Here is a 22681-nt window from a genome sequence, read left to right as displayed (position 1 = left end):
CTGCTGAGTCAGCACAATGTGGATCGAATGACCAGGCACCACGTCATTGCGTGTCTAATCCAAATTTCCCCTTTCTCTTTCAGGGAATATGCCCGCTCTGTTTTGGCGCGTTTGTCTCATTTGAAGAGATGGCCTTTCGGTGGAACAAGAACACACGAAAGCTTTTTTCTTTTCTTGGGTATCAATTCCAAGAGTTGCTGGTGAACACGTTGGTACCGCTCGATCCATTAGAGATTTCGTCCGGGCGTGCCTCCACTGTGCTCGAGACACGCTCCAAGGTGGTGGCTATGGAGCTTATCGTTGGGCGGTGCTCGGCATCGAAGCTTGTGCACTGGAGAGCTAGCCTGAGCACCTCTTCCAGCGCTGCCGAGTTCTCTGGAAGGAAAATCCTCGGATCAAACAGCGAGCAAGTGTTGCTCTTGCCGCGCTGGAGAAGAACCCACGAGACCAAGCTCCTCTCGGAGCCTAGCATTGCTTGGCGGCCTGTGAGGAGCTCCAGCAGCACCACTCCAAAGCTGTAGACGTCGCTCTTGGTGGTGAACTTCGCCGTCTGGAAGTACTCCGGATCCATGTAGCCTGGAGTTCCCACCATCGTCGCGAGCTGCGTGGTGTTTCCGGAGGGAGAGAGGCTGAAGCCAAAGTCGGACAAGTGTGCGTTCCAGTCCTTGTCCAGGAGTATGTTTGCTGCTTTCACGTCTCGGTGGAGTATCTGTGGAGATGCGTAGATGTGCAAGTATTCCAGTCCTCGAGCGGCCTGTGCTGCGATGCGGATCCTTAGAAACCAGTCGAGTCGGATCTCTGGCTTCTTGAATAGGCAGTCGAAGAGCGAGCCGTTCTCCATGAACTCGAAAGCCAGGAGCTGCTCTTGAGCGCAGTATCCCACCAAGTTGACGAGGTAAGCGTGGTGTAATCTGGCCAGCAGGGAGAGCTCCTTCACTAAAGACTTGTCACCCGCTCGAGATTTCTTCAAAGCCAGTGCTCGTCCGTCCGGGAGAACAGCCTTGTAGACCACTCCGCTAGCACCTTTCCCAATGATCATCTCGGAGCGATAGTTTTCTGTAGCACGGACGAGGTCCGAGCCACTGAACGCCACCAGCCTGTTTGCGAAGGTTTCCCATGCCTTAGTTTTGGGTGATCCTTGAGCTCTTCGTCTCCAGATACAGTATCCCGCAACAGCAGCAAGAATCACTGCTATTACTGCCCCCACCGAAATTCCCACTGCCAAACCACTCATACTTATCGGTTTCTCCAGATCCTTGTTAATCTGTTGCAAAGAACTTGGACTTGGACTTGGTGCTCCCATGCACTTCATATTGCCTTGTAAACAGTCGAGACACACTCGATCTCCAGCAACCGGGCATTTCTTCGAATTATCTTCCGAAAGCTCGTACTGTTGGCCGCTGCATGCTTGACTGCTACACAGTCCCTGGCTCACTTTGACGTTCCCCGTAAACACCACTGAATTCCCCCAGCACTTGACTCTCTGCGAATCGTTCAAGCTCACGCCACAAGTGTAGTAGTCTCCAGCCGCAATGACCGAAAACGCTTCGTCCTTCGGTGGAGCCGTCTGATTGAAAGCACCGTCTCCCCAGCAGACTACGTTCCCCTTCCCCTTCACAATCCCGCAAGAGTGGAAAAGTCCCAAGGCTAGCGAAGAAAACTCCACGTCCTTCCCGTATGAGCTACACTGTCCGAAGTTGTTCCACCCCCAGCAAAACGCAGTCCCAGTGTCCTTTTCCAGTCCGCAAGTGTGCGTTCCTCCGGAGAACAAAACACTAAAGGCGACGTTTTTCGGCTGTGCGCGGGAGAAAAGAGCGGTGGAACGATCCCATCCCCAGCAAAGAGCTTCGCCACCCTCGACGAGCCCGCAGGTGTAGTCATATCCGGAGCTCACTTGGATAAAGCTGCGAGCTTGCGGAAAGTTTAGCTGCCCATACGTGTTTTGTCCCCAGCAGTCGAGCTTTCCACTGCTTCTTAGAGCGCAGACGTGACCCTGTCCAGCGCTCAAGCTGCTGTAGCTCACATCCCTGTAAACCGGTGGAACCGTCGAGTTGGGATTCCCCCAGCAAAATGGCTTCTTGCTCTCGTAGCTAAGCCCGCAAGTGAAGTAGCCACCGGAGCTCAGAGCAAACATGGGAGTGCTCGGAGCATCTGTGTTGTTTTGCGTTGGAAACGTACCTGAGCACGATGGCAGGAGAGTTCCCGACTCGAGCACGCACAGCGCGAAGGAATTCGTGTAGGGGGCCCGACCGTTCCAGCTGGGATTGTCCGACTTGCTCCACATCGGTCCCAGAGTGTTCAGCGTCCCCACGGAGAGAGCAGTCCATGGCAGAAGAGCTATGCAAAGCAATTCCAGGAGTGAGAACATGGATCGAGAAGAACATCCAAGATCCATTTCCCCGGAGAGAAAGGTCTAGCTCACCTCCACTGGATGCTAAGAAGACTTTTTCCAAAACGCTGACTTTTCATCCCCGCTCTTGGGATCTGGACAGAGAAAAAGGAGATTTCTATACAACGTGTTGCCAAATCTCACTAAAAGACACCGAAAAATCAGGGATACCACTTGTGATTTTGGAGGAGCACCATCGCTGACTAGGAAAAACCCACTTGTTCTTCATTTAGGGCTCCTAGCCATTGGCGGGAAATTCAAAGTAAACCACCAGTTTAGCATTAATGGTAAAAAATGCTTAATTATTTCGCTTCAAGCGGTGTTCGCAACACCGCTTATACCGGGACGAAGATCCATCAAAGCTTGTGCACTGGAGGGCCAGCTCGAGCACCTCTTCCAGCGCTGCGGAGTTCTCTGGAACGTAAATCCTCGGATCAAGCAGCGAGAAAGAGCTGCTCTTGCCGTGCTCGAGAAGACCAAGCTTTGAATCGCTTGTCGACCTGTGAGGAGCTTCAGCAGCACCGCTCCAAAGCTGTAGACGTCGCTCCTGGTGGTGAACTTGATGGTTTGCACTCCGGTTCCATGTAGCCTCGTGTTCCCACCATTGTCATGAACCGGGTGCTACTCCCCGACGTCGAGAGGGAGAAGCCAAAGTCGGACAAGTGTGCGTTCCAGTCCCCCTCCAAGAGTATGTTTGCTGCTTCACATCTCGATGGAGTATTTCTGGAGACGCATACTTGTGTAAGTAGTCCAGTCCTCGAGCTGCCTGTGCTGCGATGCGAATTCTCCCGTAGCAATCCAGCCTGATCTCTGGCTTCTTGAAAAGGCAGTCGAAGAGCGAGCCGTTCTCCATGAACTCGAAAGCCAGGAGCTGCTCTTGAGCGCAGTATCCCACCAAGTTCACGAGATAAGTGTGGTGATCTGGCTAGCAGGGACAGCTCCTTCATCAAAGACTTGTCACCGGCACGGGATTTCTTCAAAGCCAGTGGAAGAACAGCCTTGTACACCACTCCGCTGGCACCTTTCGCGACGATCATGTCTGAGTAGTAGCCTTTTGTAGCGTGGATGATCTCCGAGCTGCTGAATGTCACCAGCCTGTTTGCTAGAATCTCCCATTCCTCCGATGTGGATGGTTTCCCTCGCCAAGGTAAACAGCCACATTGAAATGGACGCTTGGGTCGTCGCCGAAGAAAATACCCCGCTGTAAAAGCAGCAGCGCCAAGGATGAAGATTCCTTCCATAGAAAATCCCACTGCTAAGTTCCTTGAGTCATGCAATTTCGTTGGCTCCCTTCCCGTGCACTGCTTGCTGCCTCGTAAACACTCAAGACACACTCGATCGCCAGCAACCGGACACCTCTTCGAGCCAGCTTGCAAAAGCTGGTACTGCTGCTTGCTACATGCGTCACTTGTACACAATCCTTGGGTCACTCTGATACTTGCTCCTGCGAAATCAACCGAGTTTCCCCAGCACTTGACCCTCTCTGGATCTTTCAAGCTCACACCACAGGTGTAGTAGTCTCCAGCTGAAATGACTGAAAAGGCCTCGCCTTCCGGGGCATCCGTCTGGTTGAAAGCATTGTCACCCCAGCAGACTACGTTCCCTGTGTCCTTCACTATCCCGCATGAGTGGAACAGTCCCAAAGCTAGCGAACAAAATGCTTGGATCGTCAACCGGCCCTGGACCTGTCCGTGGTCGTTATATCCCCAACAAACCGGAGCGCTACTGTTCTTTACCAGTCCGCAAGCGTGTGTTCCTCCGGAGAACAAAGCACCAAAGGTGATACCACTGGGCAGTGAACGGACTGGAGCGTCCCATCCCCAGCAAAACGCTTCACCAGTCTTGATGAGCCCGCAAGTGTAGCCATAGCCGGAGCTCACCATGACAAAGCTGCGATTTTTCTGTACGTCTAGCTCCCCATCCACGTTTGATCCCCAGCAGTCTAGCTTTCCACTGCTTCTCAGCGCACAGACGTGATCCTATCCGGCACTCAAGCTGCTATAGCTGACATTCCTGTAAACCGATGGAACGGCCATCGTGGAATTCCCCCAGCAAAATGGGTTTTTTCTCTCGTAGCTAAGTCCGCAAGTGAAGTAGCCACCGGAGCTCAGAGCAAACATGGGAGTGCTTGGAGCATCTGTGTTGTTTTGCGTTGGAAAAGTACCTGAGCACGATGGCATGAGTGTTCCCGCCTCGAGCAAGCACAGCGCGAAGAAATTCCTGTCGTCCCAGTTCGGATTGTCCGACTTGCTCCACATCGGTCCCAGAGTGTTCATCGTCCCGATGGATGCAGCAGTCCATGGCAGCGGTAGAACTGCGCAAAACAGTGCCATATCATGTAAGATGCTAGAGCGATGAAAGACTTGATGATCCATGCTGGTTGATCTCTGGAGAAGCTTAGCTCACCTGATGGAATAGACGCGAGCATCCATTCGTGCTACGTTTCAATGTCCATGGCTTTTTCTGGTGGCAGAGACAAGGAAAATGATCGCGATCATGTGGCGTGCTTAATAGAGATACCAATGAAATGTTGACGGAGAGAAGAGCAAGAAAATCTTCCATGCGCTGACCAGGGTGATCTCAGCGCAATAGCTAAACTTCTGGGCTTTCCCTCGGTTTCGTCCAAAGCAATCGTTTGAACAGCTTAGGTAAACGGCTAAGATTAAAGGCACTGTTGAAGTATACGCTCTCTATGACATGATGTTAGGTGGCAAGAGTGCCATTTCATTGATCCAGGTGTAGGCTAGAGGCGTGTCTCTTCATCATGTATATATATCTTTGATATTATATACGATTATCCTGAGAGTCATCCACCATTGTAGCTTCCACTCTTCTTCTCTTCATGGTATTGGAGCCTTGAGGGCTTCAGATCCTAGGACGATGGCACTGGCCGAGGAGGAGGCCAGTGAGGATGACGATGAGCCACCAGATGAGCCACCAGACGAGCCACCAGACGTGGCTGAGAGGTGCCAAGTTTTGGCACTGTGCTGCACTGAGCGCTAAGATAACGGCACTAGCGAGCTGAGCAAGGCACTAGGGCGTGATCGAGCAGAGACCGACCCGCTGGCAGAGGTGCTGAGAGAGGGTTGGCGCGAGGCACTGGCCGAACAGAGGTGAGCGCTGGGCACCCTGTAGGGTAGAGGTGCGAAACACCAAGGGCTGCAGGCAGAGGTGCGAGGGATTGGAGTGCTGGGGCGCTGGTGGACTGGACAGAGGTGCTGTCCAGAAGCAAGCAGGCAGAGGCGATGCCGAGTGCTGGGCTGTGAGAGGGCAGAGGGAGAGAGCCGTTAGGACTCTGGCCGAGGAGGCTTGATCGATGCTGAGACGATGAGGGCTGGCTTGAGGCACCGGAGCGTTGAGTGAGGTGCTGGTGTGAGAGAGCGACCCTGAGAGAGTGGTGCAAGGCACGAACAGAGAGGCGCTGGCAGAGGCGCTGAGAGAGGAGAGACTGCGATCAGAGGCCGTGAACGAGGCGCTAGGGCGTGCGAGACCCCGCAGACACTGGCCAGAGGTGAGTGCCGGGCGTAGAGGCACGAGGCCCCGAGGGCTGGCCGAGCAGAGACTGCACTGGAGCGCTGAGTGAAGCGCTGGTGTGAGAAGGCGCTGGCAGAGGCGCTGAGAGGAGGCACCGAACAGAGACAGATTTCTGTCGTGGACACGATAGAGTGCTTGGATGCAGAGGGAGAGTGATCTCAGATTCATGTCATCAAGATCGAGAGGGAGTGTTGAGGTATACGCTTTCTATGACATGATTTTAGGTGGCAGGAGTGCCACTTCATTGATCCAGGTGTAGGCTAGAGGCGTGTCTCTTCATCATGTATATATATCTTTGATATTATATATGATTATCCTGAGAGTCATCCACCATCGTAGCTTCCGCTTTTTTTCTCTTCAGGCACGAAGTAGGGTTCCTTCACAAGACAACATGAATCAAATACTTTTAACGATAGCACTACTACTGCTAACATCTTGGTGTCCCGTGACACAGCACTGCAGAGTGTTCGAAGACGACTGCAAGTCAAAGGGTGTGAATGAAATCCACCCCATCACGTAAGTTTTTTCGTTCCTCATCTTTGTTTGACTTTTGATTTGTAGCGAGACTGTGGACTTGGGCGAGATGTTGGTGGAGGCCCTGCGCAAATTGGGCGAGGATTTGCTCGAGGACCTGCACAAAAAACTGAGTGAGGAGCTGCACAAACTGCGCCAAGAACTGGGTGAGGACGTGCGCAGTTTGCAGGAGGACCTGTGCAAGGATAAGTGCGACCTCTGCAAGCAGTGTGCAAATTGCTCGAGGACCACCTTAGATATACGAGGACAATAATATTGTCTTATCTATGTTAGATGATTCACTGTTAAAAACCTAAACATTAGTCCCTTCTTTTTAGGGTTCTTCCCATTGGCGGGAAGAAAGGTTTAGGGCTTTACAAGGGCGATGCGGCAACGCCAGGTACTGGGATCCGCCACAGGGATTCGCATTCTTACAGGATGTATGGTCTCGAGCAAGCGATCTATGGGCGGATTCAGCGGCGGCCAGGACGCGTTGACCTACGCCAAGCTCGCCGTGCGCGAGAAGGAAATGCGGCTCATCCATCGTGTAGCCGGGGCCGTGGCTGCCAAGGAGCTCGTCTCAAAGGCGCGGTTCCAAAAGATCGCCAAGAAGCTGGGATTTCGCAACAGGGACTCCGAGTTCTTTCTGAGGAAATTCCGGCTCATGTTTGAGATGTGTGACAAGGAGTCCCGTAAGATCGTGGAGCTGACCGAGACGATGAAGCACCTCATGAAGAGGGAGGAGGAAGTTCTAAAGCAGCACGAGCCGTATGCTGTCCAGGTCTTGAGGAAGCTCTTGATGATGGCCAAGGAAGGGAGGATTCCAGTGAAGAAGCTTAGCATTCTCAAGCCGTGCTTTGGCTTCTCCGAGGATTTCGAGACCACCACCCTGGTCAGGTTCCCGGATTTTTTCACGATCACCAGGAACCAAAAGGACGACGCGATGCTGGAGCTGGGGGCTTGGGATCCAGCGCTAGCGGTCACGGCTCGAGAGCTCCGGGGGGTAAAACATATAGACCCGAGCCGCAAGGACAAGTTTTGCGAGGGAAATCCTCACAGCTTTCGAGTAGCTTTCGAGAACAACTGCGAGATGGAAAGGGACAGATATTTGAAGCTCTTGTCCTTCCAGAAGCGCCGGTTTGATTCTCCATACGAGCGTGGTGTTAAAGTTGACGATCCGGATGGCTCGCCAGAGGCGCGGAAGCGGTCTCTCGCGGTTTGTCACGAGTTTCTAAGCTTGACGTTGCTGAAGCGAGCGAATGTGAGAGATCTAGCGATTCTCAAAGACGAGCTCCAGCTTCCAGAGGACTTGGCCAAGTTTTTGCGAAGGGAGTCGCTGTTCTTCGCCATGGAACGGCTCAACAACTATTACTTCGTGTTCTTGCGGGAAGCTTACCACTGGGACTACAAGATTGAGATGTCCCCGTACATTGATTTGCGTCGGAAGTACGTGGAACTGGCGCTTGTTTCAAGGAAGAAGAGACCACTTAAGCGGAGCTTGCTACCTCTAACAGATCCGCGAAGAAGAAGCCGGAGCAGTCTTTGTACTCCAGATTCCTTGCCTGAGGCTGAGCCGGATCTTTCCAAGGCCGTTAACGATGAACAACTGGAGGAAACAACTTATGAAAGTGATCATCCAGCAGAAGTGAGCGACAGTGACGACTTTACTGATGGAACCAGTGACGATACAGAGGACGACGTAATTTCTCGCGAACAGCAACCAGCAACAGCATCAAGCAGGTAATGCGTTTCACAAATATCTGGATTGCACTGATTGTCTGGAAGTTTTAAGGATAGACCTCGATAATGGAGGCAGAATCGACTCTAGCTCTGACTGATAAGCTGGAGAAGCCGGCAGCCATCGCAACTTGCTCCAACTCCTTGTAAGTTCTCTCCTTTGCTGCTTCTCCTGTTGTTAGCATAGCTAGATCATACAAAACTGCATTCTTGTCAGCCAGGCTGTATTCCTCGCTTTTTTCAGCAACCTCCGGCAGAAGTGCATCAATTACCACCACCTTGCCTCCCTCTGCAAGTGATTTGCGGCAGTTTTCAAGGATCTTGATAGCTTTTTCGTCACTCCAGTCGTGTAGAACCCACTGCAAAAGTAAATGCCAAAGTCTAGCTCTTAGATTTTCCATCTTGGCCGTAGACATCTTTTTACCTTCAGCAACATGAGGTCTCCTTGAGGAACGGAGACGAACATGTCTCCTCCGACGTTTTCCATACCTGAAGATTAGAAAGTAAGTGCATTCCAAGACACATACAAATTCGTGACGAACCTTGTACTTTTGCAGCGTGTTCCACGACCACTGGGAGATCGAAGTTAATCCCTTTGACGTTCGGGTACTTGGCAAGGATAATTTCTAGAGACGCTCCCAAGCTGCCACCGACATCCACAATCACCTTCGCATGCTGGAAGCCGTCGTAAACTTGCAGAGCGAGCCGCATGGTACGTCTCGTGTAAGCTGACATGACGGTGTTGAAAACCGTGACGATGGCTGGGTCCAGCTCGAACACCGACTTTCCAGCATGAGCTTTGGAGCCTGGCTGTACACCTTCGAGTATAGCGTCAGGTAACAAGTCCCATACATTATACTGCTTGGGGAAAAACATCATCGATGGTACCATTGATTCGCTATTGCCTTCTGTGACTAGGTGCTTGGAGACGGCGTTGAGGCCATACCTCTGTTCTCCCTCTGACGAGGGGCACTCTTGGAAGACACCAAACATGGCCAGAGCACGCATAAGTCGACCCAGCTGAGATGCGGAAGAATCTAGAGTGGCTTTGCTGCGCAGCGGCAGCTGGTCGCAGATCTCTACTGGGGAGAGCAAGGAGGGTGCGGCCTTGTTGAGGATGTCAGGTACCTTGAGCTTCACCAAGGCCTTGAGGGACGAGGAGATGAAGTGTCCCTGGTTGATCAATATGAGCTTCATCCAACTTTCGTCTTCCATGTTGCTCGGTGCGCTCAGGGCTCCTCGACTTCTTTAGGTGAGTGCCGGAGTGACGATTGAGGAGATTGACTGATATTGCTTTCACTGTAGGACCTTGGCACAGATTCAATTGGTAAAGTTCCTCTACTTGACCGACTTGAACGTTACGTGTTCTGGAACCAGCTTGACCGGACGTAAATACGTAGTACGTACGTAATAGTTTTAATATGTTTTGTAAATAACGCCCACAGGCTTGGAGGTGCTGATGATCACATTCCGTCATGCCTTAGTGGCGCAGCTTTATGAGAAGCTGCTTGGATGGCGGAAGAAATCATCGCTAGAACATACTTATAACGTCAAACGCCATCAAACATTGACAACAATTTTTGACTTCAGAATATGGTATGCACAAAAACTTTAGATTTCCCTGCCGCAAGATCTAAGGATGTCCTCCTACGGTGATGCCGATGCAGAGACTGGAGAAGCGACTCATGCTCTTCATGTTTCGTCTGGCGCTAGTGCGTCTGGCATTTACATCTCCTTTGGTTCTACTCCCACGATTTCGCGTTTCTTTTCGACGGTCTTTTGCGATGGGGGTTCTACCTTTGATGCCTGGCTGAACATGTCGACAACCAAGGTATGGTTTTGTTTTTCTTACTTCCACTGGAATTTCTGGTATTTGTTAACAGATATCGCAACTGCTAGTATCGCTACCTTTTGCAATGTCGCAAATGGGATTTGTTTCTGGCATACTTGCTATCTTGATTCAGTCTACTGTAGGCTGCTGGAGCGCTTGGATGATGAACACCTTGTACCTGCAGTATCGTCATAATAGGCTGAAAGACGACCCCCACTCTTTCAAGCGCCACACTATACAGGTGGAGTGAGTGGCTTTTCACGAAGAAACTGGTGTTTTTTACGTCTTTACGTTCTTTACGTTCTTTACGTCTAGCAGATGCACGAGGTTCTTGGCGGTCTTTTAGGACGCCGCTGGGAAACAATCACACTGATATTTAACTTTGGAATCATGTTCAGCTTTGCAGCTATTCAAATGGTTGCTGTTGGAAAGTAAGTGATGAATTCGGTGTTCCAAATCATTGAAATTCGAATGTTTGCAGCATCGTATACTACATCAATGACAAGTTAGAACGAAGAACTTGGACTTTAGTCCTCGGTTCATGCTTTGCAACGACTGTCTTCATTCCCTCGCTTCGGAACTATAGAATGTGGTCTTTCGCCGGTCTTGTGATGATCGTTTACACTGCTTTGTATATGGCATTTGCTTCTTTCGCAATTCACCAGGTATATATTGTGTGTTTCAAGCGGTTCTGAGCCAAGCTTCGTGCAGGATGACGACGTGAGGCACACGGCACCTCACAGCATCAGGAGCTACTTCAACGGGTTTGCTAGCACTATCATATTTGGAGCTCATGCGATCCCAGTGTAAGCTTTTACTCAAGTTCTAGACTCGACTTTGAATCTTTACTTTGCAGGGAGCTAATGGATGCGATGTGGCAACCTTCAAAATACAAGCTGACTTCTCTCTATTCGGACTTGTTCATGACACCTGTGGTGCTGTTTTCGATTATAAGCGTCTACTGGGCTTTCGGAGACAACGTACAGTATAATGTCTTCTCTTTGCTCCCACGCACAAAATTTCGTGATGCGGCAGTGGTTCTTATGCTCCTACACCAGGTATTCAACCCAAAACACGCGGTTCTCTATCTATACTATTGACGGCCGTGCTGAGCAGCTCATCGAGTATGGGATTTTGTCACAGCCTCTATATATTATTGTAGAGAAGTGGTTAAAAGTTCATCAGTCTCCAAGCTACTGGAAGAAAACGTTGGTCAGAACTCCAGTCTTTTTGGCATCCTTGTTGGTGGCTATTATGTTCCCGTTTTATGGAACTTTGAGCTCGGCGGCCGGGTCCATCTTTATGACCTGGCTATACGTCATTCCCTGTGCTGCGTCCGTGCTCGTCTATTGGACTTCCAAATCTCAAAAGGTACCGTACACGGTTCTAAAGACTAATCTAACCTCACTGCTGTTTAGAATGCAATCGAGCAGCCTCCGTTTGGCATGAGCTGGTTGAGCCTCCACTGCATGAACTTGGGAGCCATCCTTTGGATGGTAATCATGGCCGGTGGCTTTGCAACATGGGCAAGCATCAGCGTGCTAAGGAACCAAGCTCACGAGTTTGGACTGTTCGCAAAGTGCTATCGGTGCCCCGGAAGACGCTCGTAGTCTGTGCTCCTCGTGCCTTCGCAAGTAAGCATAAACACGTTTCTTGGTCCCTCAAACTAATGGAAAATACTACGTTTCCAGATCTCTGCGCTCTGAAACAAGGCACCTTTGCTACTACTGATCACCAGTGTTTACTCCAGAGGTTGAAAAGAGTGCTTGGCAGCTCGAGCTTCACGGGCTTTTGGTCCTGCAATCCAAGTGAAGTGTGGCAAGAGCAAGCGGCATAGTTGCAAACCTGTTCCGGGGAGATGAAACAACGAAGAGCTGTAACAGTAGAAGCAGTGGCACGGGCAGAAGAACGTGGAGGCAGTGCCAAGAAACGGAGTGGTGTCGAGCGTTACATGGTTGCGTTGTGGTGCGGCGGCCTGGCATTGGATCATAGCAAGCACCACAGAGGCAAGAACAAGCATGGAGTAAACCTCTCAAAATAATCTCTTTTTGTGACAAAACATGATGAAAGTTCTTGCAAGCTAATGCTTGTGTGGTACAGGCGACTACTATGATCTCCCCTGAGGCACCATTTATCTCAAACATTACAGAAGTGTTATGTATTGAGAATGATCGTCTTATTAAACCTTTGGATTTGCTTTTTCTAAAGCTTAAGATTCTCTTTTTGTTCGAAAACAAAATTACCGAAAACAAAATTACCTTTTCATACGTCAACTTTGAGAGTGGACAGAGCGCTCTTCCTATTGAGCTCCATGCTAAGAGAGGCTTTGGCATATTCTCCATACAAACTTTCTTTGAATTTCGCGGGACATTCCTCGTTGACAAGCTCCGGGATGGGCCCAATGCGAGCACCCAGACCGGGGCTATAGAAGCAGGCGATGGAGACTCGAGCTCTTTCGGCATTGACCACTCCTCGATGCTCCACGCTCTTGAACTTATCGTTGGAGAGAATCTAGCACGCGCACTCAATGTAGAGAATCTAAGAAAGCAAGAGCATACCTGGAGCTGGTCTCCAATGTTGACCACGAGAGCTCCGGGCAAAGGCTTGAGAGTCACCCACGCTCCATCGTGAAGAACTTGAAGGCCCTCTACGTCCTGCTGCAAGATCGTGAAGGCGTTTATGTCCGAGTGAGGCTGGATTCCAATGGTGAGCTGTGGCTCCGGGCAGGGAGGATAGTGATTCAGCCTCATGGACATGAGCTCGCCTTCGAATCTCCCGGCGAGCTCGCTCCCTTCAAGTCCCAGAGATTCCGAGAAGAGCTCCAGCAGCCGCCTGGCCAGAGCAGTGATCTCCGCTCCATAACTGGTGGAGACGTTTCGGTAGCTCGCGGGATTTTCTGGAAGCTTGCTTGGATCGCAAGGTGGGGAGCACATCTGGAAGAAAAACTCCTGCCAGGTTGCGCTTGGCCGCCGACTCTTGGACACCTCGAAGTTGGTCGCAAAACCGACCTCGTCCAAGACATTGTCCGAGTAGTAGACGAGCTTGTCTTGGGCTGGAAGATCGAAGAACTTGTAGGCCACCTCCATCATCTCGTCGCTGAGCTCGCGGGGAATTCCATGTCCTAGCAACTGGAAGAATCCCCAGCTCTCACAGGCGTCCCGGAGAGCTTGGAGTGCTCTCTCCCTTGAGTCGGTCTCCTCCAAGTTGGATATGTCCACCACTGGAACTTCGTGATCGAGATCTTTCCATGGGTGTGGATCCGGAGCCCTGTGAAACTCACCAGGAATCTTGAAGAACGAAAGACTGCCCATGATTCTTTTTTCCCCTTTTCTACGATCTAAAAGAACGCGAACTTAAGGAGAATGCCTCGCGATCAAATGACCAAGACATGTATTGGTCACTCCTTAGATTTGACACGCATCTATGTTTTAATTTCCAAAAGTCCTATGCGCAAAAAGACAGATAAATGCGCTAGAAAGATAGATTTGTTGACTTTAGAGTTGAAAAGCCTCGCGCCCATCAGCTTCTTTATCTATTCAAATAATAAACAAGCAAACAAAAATATTATTCATTAAACCAAAATCCCGCTCGAAGGCTTTGGTATATTCTCCGTACAAAGGGCATCAAGCTCCGCCCAGACCGGGACTATAGAAGCAAACGATGGAAACTCGATCTCTTTCGGGATTGACCACTCCTCGCCATTGGAGAGATCTAACGCGTGATCGATCGAGAAGAAAACTCAATCGATAGAATCCAAACAAAAGAGAGAAATTGGAGGCCCTCCCAAGATCGCGAAGGCGTTTATGTCCGAGTGAGGCTTCGAGGACAATGATTCAGCCTCATGTTAACTAGCTCACTCGCTCCAAGTCCCAGCGATTCCGAGAAGAGCTCCAGCAGCCGCCTGGACAGAGCGGTGACCTCCGCTCCATAACTCGTGGAGACGTCTCTGTCGCGCGCCAGATTTGCCGGAAGCTTGCTTGGATCGCAAGGTGACGTCTGGACCTGCTTGGACGCCTCGAAGCTGGTCGCAAAACCGACCTCGTCCGAATTCCATGTCCTAGCAACAGGAAGAATCCCCAGCTTTCCACGAGGGCTTGGAAAGCTCTTTCTTGAATCGATGGTCTCCAAGATGGATATATCTAATACTGGAACTTCGTGACTGAGATCGCACAGCCCTATGAAACTCACTAGGAATCTTAGGGAACGAAAAACTGCCCAAAGTTTTATTTCTTCCTTTGCTTTGCTACGATATACCATCGAATAGAACTTAAAAGAAGTACCTCGTTGTTTAAGCGTTATTTGACCATAATATAAGAATATTCTACGCATCAACAGACAATGTTTAAAAGTCAAAATTGTTGACTTTAGAGTTGACCCGGACGGTTGGTGCGTGAATTAGTGGTAAACTAGCTTTAATTTGCTTACCAAATACTAGGAGTAGCGATTTAAATGCCGGTCTTCGCTTTTAAAGCCGTTGGTCTTCCACAATTGGAAACCCATCTTCCTTTCAAGCATGAGAGAGGAGCGCTGAGAGATGGAAGCTAGCGTTTCGTCCATGGATGGAAGCATTGGGAGCTCTTCGCCAAACGGCCGCTCCAACCAGGTTGGTCGATCGATCGCTGCTCGAGTGTGTTCTTACGTGATCGTGATCCTTCTTTGGCGATGGAACGAATCGCAAAACCCATCCAGAGCGTCGAGGAGCTGAGGAGCACGATCATGGCGGCAAAGCTGGAGCTGGAGTCGACGCGGTCAGCGGCCAAGGCCCAGGCGGCGGTCCACAAAGCCAAGGTGGCGCAGCTGGAGGAGCTCTTGGTGATCGCGCGCCGGGAGCGCGACGAAGCCATCCAGAGATTCATGGAGCTCCAAAGCAATGTGGTGGTGTGTAGCTCCAGCATCTCGAGCTGCAGCCTCGCCGCCGCCGCTTCCTTCATCGCTGACAGCCCCCTGGATCACCACAGCAGCTTCAACGATCACCACGATCAGTCCGCCGAGTGGTTTGATTTCCCCAGCTTCGAGAACAGCCGCGAGGATCAAGCCACTTTGCTTGGAGGAGGAGGAGCTGCGCAAGTGGACGATGATCGTGGTGGCGATGGTGGATTCTCGCTGTATAGCGTGGAGCCCTTGGTGGCAGCGTCTGCCGCGATGGTGGACTCTAATGCCGAGAATCACCACCACTTCCAGCAACAAAGCCCATTCGATCCTCCTCCACCCCATCTCCCTCCAAGCCTCTTCTCCCCGGCCACCACCACCATTCTAAGCTCCTCGCTCCAAAACAATGGCTCGGCGCTCGCTTCCATCCTCACGCCCCTCCAGCAGCACAGCGACTATGCCAGGGCAGGGAGAGACTTCGATCCCTTGGCCAGGAAATTCGAGGATCCCACCGCCGTCGCCGTGGAAGATCACGCGACCACCGAGATGAATCTCAACCTAATGCTGCGAAATCTCCCCGAGCGCGGCAAGCTGCTCCAGGCGGTGATGAACGCCGGCCCACTGCTCCACACGCTCCTCCTGGCGGGGCCTCTTCCGCAATGGCACCATCCACCCCCGGGCCTCGATTCCTTTCAATTCCTGGCCGCGCCATTCCCGGCCCTGATCGATCAGCAACAGCACTTGGGCAAGCAGCAGCAGCCACATTCGTCCGTGAGCGATGGCGCCGCGGTCACCAGCAAGTGAGAAGATCCACAAACCCTAGAAACAGAGGAGGAACCCTAAATTCGCGAAGAACCCTAAAAGAAAAAGAACTTTAATTTGTCTCTGTTTTGCTTAGATCTAATGGGGACGCGCTTGGTACTGCCAGTGGAGTGAACTGGATCCAGCCAAAACCACCGCCCAATGCGGCGAGCCCTTCTCGCACGATTCGGAAAGAAGAGAGAAAAAAAAAAAAACAAACACTATAGGGTTCCACTTCGATCAGATCGAGCGCGGCTCCCTCCCATGATCTGAGCTCCAAGTCGCGGCAATGCGGGTCACAGGTACGCGAATTCTAGCCGCCCAGATGAGAATTGATCGAGGGAATCGCCCAATTTCTCGCCCAGATCATCCCCTCTTCTTCTTCATCGTTCTCGCCTCCTTCCTCGCGCTCTTGGGCCGATCCAGCGCGCAGTGGAAGCCACAGGATGTGTTTAGGATCAGCTGTGGGGAATCGCGCAGCGACATCGATGGCAATGGCCTGGAATGGACGCCCGATGCCGAGAATCCCAGGCTTGTTGCCGGCGGCACGCCGACCAACAGTACGCGCGGTACGAGCGGTACCTCCGTCCCATACCGCGCGGCACGGGTATTCACCAGCCCGGCAAGCTATAGCTTCTCCATCAGCCCGGGACGGCATTGGGTCCGCCTCCACTTCGCCCCTCTCGCGGACGCCTCCTCGCGTGCGCGCTTCTCGGTCGCGATTGGATCGCGGCTGCTCGTCGCGAACTCCAGCATCGCGGAAGACATTGCCGCCGGCAATGGATCGAGCCCGGTGGTGAGGGAGTTCACGATCCACACCAGCGGCACCGCCGTCGCCGTCACGCTCACCCCCAGCGCCTCCTTCATCGCCTTCGTCAGCGGCATCGAGCTCATCTCCATGGCGCGCGACGCGCTGTCGCCCAGCGTCGTGGAGATCTCGCCCGAGGCCAGCGAGAGCCGGCAAGTGGAGATCGCCGGGATCCTGGCGCGCACGCTCTACCGCCTCAATGTGGGCGGGGACCTCATCGCCCCGGGCAACGATTCCTCCTCCCAGGCCCGGACGTGGCTGCCGGACGAGCCCTTCCTCCAAGGAGTCGCGCGAGGGGTGCCCGTGCCGCCGGCTGTACCGGACATCGTCTACCCGGCCACGGTGCCCGAGTACATTGCGCCGCGCGGCGTCTACGGTACCGCGCGGTCCCTGGGCGGCTCCAACACCGTCACAAACGCGTTTAACATCTCGTGGGCGTTCTCGGTCGCGCCCGGCTATGCCCACTACGTCCGCCTCCACTTCGCGGAGCTCGTCTACAGCTCTCCAATGCAAAGGATCTTCAGCGTTTACATCAACAACCGGACAGCCATCCGAGCTCTAGATTTGATCCAGCAAACCGGCGCCGCCAACACTCCCTACTACCGAGATTTCCTGGTTCTTCCAGTGGACGGGCTCGCTAACCTCCGGCTCCAAGTCGGGCCTCTCACCGGATCGAACAGCCAGGTCCAGGACGCGATTCTAAACGGCGTGGAGATCTTCCGGCTCAACGACTCGTCCGGGAGCGTGGATGGGCTGGCTGTGGTGCCGCGGAGCTCGGACAGTGGCGGTAACGGAGGCCACCACCTCGGTGTGATAATCGGCTGCGTCGCTGGCGGGGTGTTCGCGCTGGTGGCGATCGCGCTCGCGATTTGTTTCTTCTTCCGCTGCTGCAAAGGTGGCGGGAAGAAGCCGAGCACTTCGTCCTGGCAAGCTTTGGGAAATGGCCACCCCCACCACCACCACCATGCTTTCTCGCTCACCACGCTCGGCTCCACGATGGGAGCCGGCTCGCCCAGGAGCGCCGCCGGGAGCTACTACAATGCCGGCTCGGCTGCCAGCGCCGGAGGCCACGGCCGCTACTTCACGCTCCAGGAGATCGCCGAGGCCACGAACAGCTTCGACGAGACAAGGCTCCTCGGCGTGGGAGGATTCGGTCGCGTCTACAAGGGCGAGATCGACAATGGCACGCTGGAGGTGGCGGTGAAGCGCGGCAACCCGAGGTCGGAGCAAGGCATAGCCGAGTTCCAGGCGGAGATCGGGCTCCTATCGAAGCTCCGCCACCGCCACCTTGTCTCTCTCATCGGATACTGCGACGAGCAGTCGGAGATGATCCTGGTCTACGAGTACATGGCCCGAGGGCCTCTCCGCGGCCATCTCTACGGCACGGAGGATCTCCAGCCGCTACCCTGGCGGCACCGGCTGGAGATCCTGGTCGGGGCGGCGCGGGGATTGCACTACCTCCACACCGGAGCCGCGATCATCCACCGGGACGTGAAGACCACCAACATCCTTCTAGACGAGCATCTGGTGGCGAAAGTGTCCGACTTTGGGCTGTCCAAGACGGGGCCGATGCTGGATCAAACGCACGTCTCCACGGCCGTGAAGGGGAGCTTCGGGTACCTGGATCCGGAGTACTTCCGGCGGCAGCAGCTCACGGACAAGTCGGACGTGTACAGCTTTGGAGTGGTGATGGTGGAGGTGATGTGCGCGCGTCCCGCCATCGATCCGGCGCTGCCAAGAGAGCAAGTTAACATCGCCGAGTGGGCGATGAGCGCGCAGCGCAGCGGGAGGCTGGAGGAGATACTGGACCCGACGCTGCGGAGGCCCGGGAGCGACGAGGACGCGGACATGGCGTCGGTGAGGAAAGTTGGCGAGACCGCGGACAAGTGCTTGCAAGAGAATGGCGTCCAGAGGCCGAGCATGGGCGATGTGCTGTGGAACCTCGAGTCGGCGCTGCACATCCAGGAGGCCGCGCAGAGGAGATTTGGACGTGAGAATGGTGGTGGTGGTGGCGATGCTGGCGGTGGAGTAGCGGCGCCGGCGGCTGGGGCGGTGGAGAATGGTGGTGCTACTTCTAGTGTTCCAATCAGCGCTCGTCAAGCGCCTGGGCAAGCTTCTAACGAGAGCCAGCGAACCACGAGCGAAGTTACTGACGATTACTACGATGGCTACTCGGAGGACGCCTCCGCCAGCGCGGTCTTCTCCCAGCTCGTCAATCCTCAAGGAAGATAAGTTCTAGCCATGTGGATTTTTGTTTTTTCTTCTATTCTTTGGAGCTTCCAAATGCTCACTACTTACAATTTTTCATGAAACTCGCATTTATTCGTAGCGGATCGTGAGAAAGCTTGGATTTTTTTTTTCTTCAGTTCCCACACTACTTATAATCATTCATGGAAATCGCATTTTTATTCGTTTTTGCTAGAAAGCTCGAGATCAAACCTTTTCTCTCTTTACACAAGTCTTACAAATATTTACGCTTTTTGGCGAGGGGACAAAAAAATCGAGCCGAACACTTCTGTGGTAATGAATATAGCGAATCCCCCTGGTGTATGGAATGGTGGAAATGAAAGCGCGAACGAGAGCCTTGCTACTCCTGGAAGAGAGCTTCGATCTCTTCCAGTGTTCTTCCCCGAGTTTCAGGGACTAGAACAGCCACGAACAGGACAGTGAACGCGCACATTCCAGCGAAGAGAGCGAAAGAACCTGGAGAGAAAAAGAGAGCATTAGTTCCACATCTCTGGAGAAAGCTTGTTTTACCTGTGGAGCTCCAGTTGAGTAAGAAATTAAAGGACATAGTCACAAGCCACGAGAAAGTCCAGTTCACCAACGTTGCAACGCTTCCACCCAAGCCTTTGATGTGTGCGGGAAGAACCTCGGACATTATGATCCAGGGAATAGGCCCCATTCCCAGAGCGAAGGAGGTTATGTACACCTAGATTGCGAGCACGCCTATGTTAGTTCACGGGAGAAACTAGTTTTCCTTGAGAGACTTACCAATAGACTGATCAACGCGAGGTTGCCGACAAAGGGTGCAAAGTGAGAAGTCGCGTCCATATGCTGTTGCAGATAGAATGCAAATCCGACTAGAAAGCAGCTCACTGCCATTCCAGCGCCCGAGACCATGAGAAGGAGGCGTCGTCCGGCTCTGTCCATGAGCACAGCAGCCACGCCGGTCATTACCACCTGCAAGAACAGTGTGTTATGATATGGTGATGGCTTGATATATGGATATTTACCTGAAGGAGAGCCAACGAGAGCGACGCAAGATTGCTTGAGCTGAATCCTGTACAAAAGAAAGAGCTTAATAAATAAGCATAGCACATCAATACGATCATACCCGCAGAGTGGAATATGGCACTAGAATAGAACAAAATAGCATTGATGCCCGAAATTTGTTGCAACAATAGCAACCCGATTGTGATCTTCAGTCATGCAAGAGCAGAGCCGTGTTAGATAGAACATGCAAGCGTAAACACTACATTGACTTACAGTAAGGGGAAGGAAAATCGTCTTCTTGCAAAGGTCAGACATCCTTACATTAGCCTCTTGCTTATACGATATATCGACGGCGTCCTATTTGCAAAAGTAATGTGTCAGCGTGGAAATCTAACAAAAAACCAAATGGAATTACCTTGATTTCCGATACTTCTGAAGAAATATCGGAGTCCTTTCCACGCAATGCTTGCAGTGACGTGATAAGAGTGTCTTCAATCCCCATTTTGGCCTTCACAAGCAACCAACGAGTAAGTCAACCAGGGAAAAAGAAAAGGCTGGCGAGAGACTGACCAGCCACCGAGGAGATTCTGGAATAAAGAAAAGGCCCACGAGGAGAACGCTACACGGAGCAACCCCTGACCAACAAAAGGCAGGCATTAGAGAGTGCTCAAAAACAAACACGGCGCGTGGCATACCAACTAAAGCAAGAGTTCTCCAGGGCAAAACAAGACCTCCTAAGTACGACAAGAAGATTCCAGTGGTAACTGAAAGCTACAAAACGAAAAAAATACAAGATCAGTACGGTGAGCTATACTTCGAAGGAACGGACTCACCTGATTTATAGCACCCAGGCTTCCTCTCAAATTTTTGGGAGAAATCTCAGCAATGTACATTGGTACCTGAATTTCCAAATTAAATAAGAGAAATCGAACTTTGACGCACTTACAGTGAAAGAAATAACACCGACTCCAAACCCGACGAGCAATCTTGCTATGTACAGGCTGGCGACATTCTGGAACAAAAAGGAAACTTCGTGATGCTGAATTGACAGCGAGAAGCTACTTACCATGGCCAGGGCGTTTAAGATCCATCCAGCAATGTGTGGAATCGAAGCAATTACAAGTGCCTGATAAAAAGAGCAAAAGAATGAGAACTTTTTGTTTCGCGCTTGGCCTGCTTACCCCTTTCCGTCCAAAGCGATCAGCTATACGGCCACTGAGAATAGCTCCAGCCATGGCACCGGCATTTACCAGAGAACCATACATGGAGAACTACAAAAACAAGTTAGCAGAATTTCTAGACAAGATTTCACAGTTCTCTCAGTACCTCGGAGAGACTAAGCCCCAAATCCTCGGTCAATTTTTGCTGCGTGGGAGATGAATAGCCGACCTACAAAAGGAAAGAGGGAAAAAGTAGCAAACAACGAACAGTTAGATATATCTTTCTCAAAATTAGAAATTCACGAAGAAGGGAAAGCGAGCTTACCGAGAAACCAAACGTGATCGGCCCCAGAGCCACGACGATGGTGCAAAACACCGTGTAGAGAACACTTCCCCTCACTCGCTTCTCGCGTCTCTTGCCCCGGCTGCTGCTACCAGTGCTCTTGCTGCTCTTCCCGGCCAGCAGAGGCTGCCGCTCGCCATTCCTCCCCACTTCCAAATCCACCCCCATGAATGTAGCCCCGGATTCGCAAGATTTCCAGCCCGAGCTCGCGATTCTAGGCGCTGTTAAGTAATCTTACAGCCTTGGAAATGCCGGAAGATTCGCCGCGTGCCGCGATTCCACTCCAGTGGCACACAAGAACAGGGAAACCCTAGAGAGGCTACACGCATGGGGGGCGGGGGAAGAAAAAGGAGCACACACACAAACACAATTCACGGTATAAAAGACCGTGTGTGCTCAAAATCCACGTGGCAATTATGCTGAGCTGTTTCGAGTCATAGCTGATGTGGAGCGGGGCCCGCTGACGTGGAAGGTGACTTGTAGCGATCAGATAGACTCTTTGCTTTGATTTCTTTTCCATGTTGGTCCGTATTGTACAATTGCTTGATGTTTCATCGTTTGCTCTTCCAACGTTGATTGGCTCGCGAGTCACTTCGAGGCATGGGAAACATGTCGAGAAAGAAAAATACAAAGAACACCGACTTGCTCACAACTTGTTTGTTGGGATTTTGCTCGTATTGCTCTACTGTAGCCAGATTTAATCGCACAGCCAGAGAAGAGATTCCTAGCTCTTGCAATACCGACCATATGTATGGCCGAAAAATCTCAAGTATGACGATATTTCAATGTTGTCTTCTTCCATTTCTACAAGATTTCCCGTGGAAAAACCATGAACTTTGGTGCTTTGGTCCCACTGGAATGAAAGGGAATTGCTAAAATAGCCTTGCAAGTTGAGCAGTCATCCAGCCTGTTCGTAGATACTTTCTCTTGGTGTAGAAGAACCAGGGTAAGATCAAAGGAATTACTGTTAAACTTCACATAACCATAAAAATTTGCCTATCTTTGGACAACCATCTCTGTCAATGACAGGAAACATTTGTTCCAGATTATTTAAATAGAATTGGGGGATTTGTTGTTTAAACTCCAAAGATTAATGGCTACTGTAAAACATAATTTATGCAGATGGCCAAGGTTAAAAGCCATATAAAAAGTCAATGGTTAACTGGCTGGTAGTAAATTGTAACTGACAAGTTTTTGCTGATAAACGTTTTGTTGGTAAATGAATGGATGGCTAAAAGAGTATTATAGTCAGATTCGTTGAGGGTTTGAAACATTGGTACATAATAAGTTATGGTGGAAGTTATAAAATTAGTAGATTTTATGTTCCATGGGACACTAAGAGTCAGATGCTTGGTTTGAAAAAGATATATTTAAAAATAATTATTAAAAATAAAATGCAAAGTGAGTTACATGTATTATAATAATACAGTTGGCCTTAGTTATTTACGCATTGAAAAGGCTTGGCATACGGTAGATTACA

The 22681-nt window shown here is 51.4% G+C and overlaps 9 protein-coding genes across 11 annotated transcripts; 4 read left to right on the top strand and 5 right to left on the bottom strand.

The window, feature by feature from the left end:
• Positions 1 to 103: 103 nt before the first annotated feature.
• LOC112349364 (putative receptor protein kinase CRINKLY4) lies at positions 104 to 2443 on the bottom strand. The gene is made up of 2 exons (XM_024683647.1): positions 2423 to 2443; positions 104 to 2337 (listed from the first exon to the last, which is right to left on the bottom strand). The coding sequence occupies exon 2, from the start codon at positions 2282 to 2284 to the stop codon at positions 182 to 184; it is 2103 nt and encodes a 700-aa protein (XP_024539415.1). The 5' UTR covers positions 2285 to 2337; positions 2423 to 2443; the 3' UTR covers positions 104 to 181.
• A 458-nt stretch (positions 2444 to 2901) lies between these two features.
• On the bottom strand, positions 2902 to 4821 carry LOC112348456 (serine/threonine-protein kinase-like protein CR4). The gene is made up of 3 exons (XM_024680975.1): positions 4796 to 4821; positions 4554 to 4703; positions 2902 to 4342 (listed from the first exon to the last, which is right to left on the bottom strand). The coding sequence occupies exons 1-3, from the start codon at positions 4819 to 4821 to the stop codon at positions 2902 to 2904; spliced, it is 1617 nt and encodes a 538-aa protein (XP_024536743.1).
• A 217-nt stretch (positions 4822 to 5038) lies between these two features.
• Positions 5039 to 8292, top strand: LOC9658246 (protein ROOT PRIMORDIUM DEFECTIVE 1). 2 transcript variants are annotated; one of them, XM_024687753.1, is made up of 3 exons: positions 5039 to 6439; positions 6485 to 8176; positions 8234 to 8292. In XM_024687753.1, exons 2-3 carry the CDS (start codon positions 6822 to 6824, stop codon positions 8241 to 8243), a joined length of 1365 nt encoding a protein of 454 aa, XP_024543521.1. In that variant the 5' UTR covers positions 5039 to 6439; positions 6485 to 6821; the 3' UTR covers positions 8244 to 8292. The 2 variants fall into 2 exon arrangements, with proteins under 2 accessions (XP_024543521.1, XP_024543516.1); XM_024687748.1 differs by having other exon boundaries at positions 5039 to 8176.
• On the bottom strand, positions 8083 to 9472 carry LOC9658245 (caffeic acid 3-O-methyltransferase). Its single transcript, XM_002961613.2, has 3 exons — positions 8716 to 9472; positions 8598 to 8662; positions 8083 to 8532 (listed from the first exon to the last, which is right to left on the bottom strand). Exons 1-3 carry the CDS (start codon positions 9386 to 9388, stop codon positions 8224 to 8226), a joined length of 1047 nt encoding a protein of 348 aa, XP_002961659.1. The 5' UTR covers positions 9389 to 9472; the 3' UTR covers positions 8083 to 8223.
• LOC112350831 (auxin transporter-like protein 3) lies at positions 9314 to 12205 on the top strand. 2 transcript variants are annotated; one of them, XM_024687757.1, is made up of 12 exons: positions 9314 to 9425; positions 9479 to 9572; positions 9619 to 9769; positions 9841 to 10004; positions 10057 to 10245; positions 10323 to 10435; positions 10486 to 10669; positions 10716 to 10810; positions 10861 to 11062; positions 11121 to 11375; positions 11423 to 11638; positions 11696 to 12205. In XM_024687757.1, exons 4-11 carry the CDS (start codon positions 9990 to 9992, stop codon positions 11612 to 11614), a joined length of 1245 nt encoding a protein of 414 aa, XP_024543525.1. In that variant the 5' UTR covers positions 9314 to 9425; positions 9479 to 9572; positions 9619 to 9769; positions 9841 to 9989; the 3' UTR covers positions 11615 to 11638; positions 11696 to 12205. The 2 variants fall into 2 exon arrangements, with proteins under 2 accessions (XP_024543525.1, XP_024543530.1); XM_024687762.1 differs by lacking the exons at positions 9314 to 9425; positions 9479 to 9572; positions 9619 to 9769; positions 9841 to 10004 and having other exon boundaries at positions 10161 to 10250.
• A 42-nt stretch (positions 12206 to 12247) lies between these two features.
• LOC9662472 (flavanone 3-dioxygenase 2) lies at positions 12248 to 13315 on the bottom strand. Its single transcript, XM_024680965.1, has 2 exons — positions 12563 to 13315; positions 12248 to 12515 (listed from the first exon to the last, which is right to left on the bottom strand). The coding sequence occupies exons 1-2, from the start codon at positions 13313 to 13315 to the stop codon at positions 12267 to 12269; spliced, it is 1002 nt and encodes a 333-aa protein (XP_024536733.1). The 3' UTR covers positions 12248 to 12266.
• Positions 13316 to 14277: 962 nt separating this feature from the next.
• On the top strand, positions 14278 to 15735 carry LOC112350833. Its single transcript, XM_024687771.1, has one exon. The coding sequence runs from the start codon at positions 14667 to 14669 to the stop codon at positions 15675 to 15677; it is 1011 nt and encodes a 336-aa protein (XP_024543539.1). The 5' UTR covers positions 14278 to 14666; the 3' UTR covers positions 15678 to 15735.
• Positions 15736 to 15792: 57 nt separating this feature from the next.
• On the top strand, positions 15793 to 18816 carry LOC9658244 (receptor-like protein kinase THESEUS 1). The gene is made up of 2 exons (XM_024687735.1): positions 15793 to 15976; positions 16040 to 18816. The coding sequence occupies exons 1-2, from the start codon at positions 15964 to 15966 to the stop codon at positions 18712 to 18714; spliced, it is 2688 nt and encodes an 895-aa protein (XP_024543503.1). The 5' UTR covers positions 15793 to 15963; the 3' UTR covers positions 18715 to 18816.
• A 49-nt stretch (positions 18817 to 18865) lies between these two features.
• Positions 18866 to 21561, bottom strand: LOC9662471 (sugar transporter ERD6-like 4). The gene is made up of 15 exons (XM_002961611.2): positions 21184 to 21561; positions 21025 to 21087; positions 20880 to 20969; positions 20765 to 20824; positions 20645 to 20710; positions 20532 to 20597; positions 20394 to 20469; positions 20269 to 20333; positions 20114 to 20206; positions 19972 to 20055; positions 19820 to 19904; positions 19719 to 19765; positions 19477 to 19665; positions 19240 to 19414; positions 18866 to 19185 (listed from the first exon to the last, which is right to left on the bottom strand). The coding sequence occupies exons 1-15, from the start codon at positions 21367 to 21369 to the stop codon at positions 19070 to 19072; spliced, it is 1461 nt and encodes a 486-aa protein (XP_002961657.1). The 5' UTR covers positions 21370 to 21561; the 3' UTR covers positions 18866 to 19069.
• Between the last annotated feature and the right edge of the window lie 1120 nt (positions 21562 to 22681).

This window comes from Selaginella moellendorffii, unplaced genomic scaffold (assembly GCF_000143415.4).
Source record: "Selaginella moellendorffii unplaced genomic scaffold, v1.0 SELMOscaffold_1, whole genome shotgun sequence".
Taxonomy (NCBI): Eukaryota; Viridiplantae; Streptophyta; class Lycopodiopsida; order Selaginellales; family Selaginellaceae; genus Selaginella; species Selaginella moellendorffii.
This window is presented reverse-complemented; position numbering and strand designations above follow the sequence as displayed.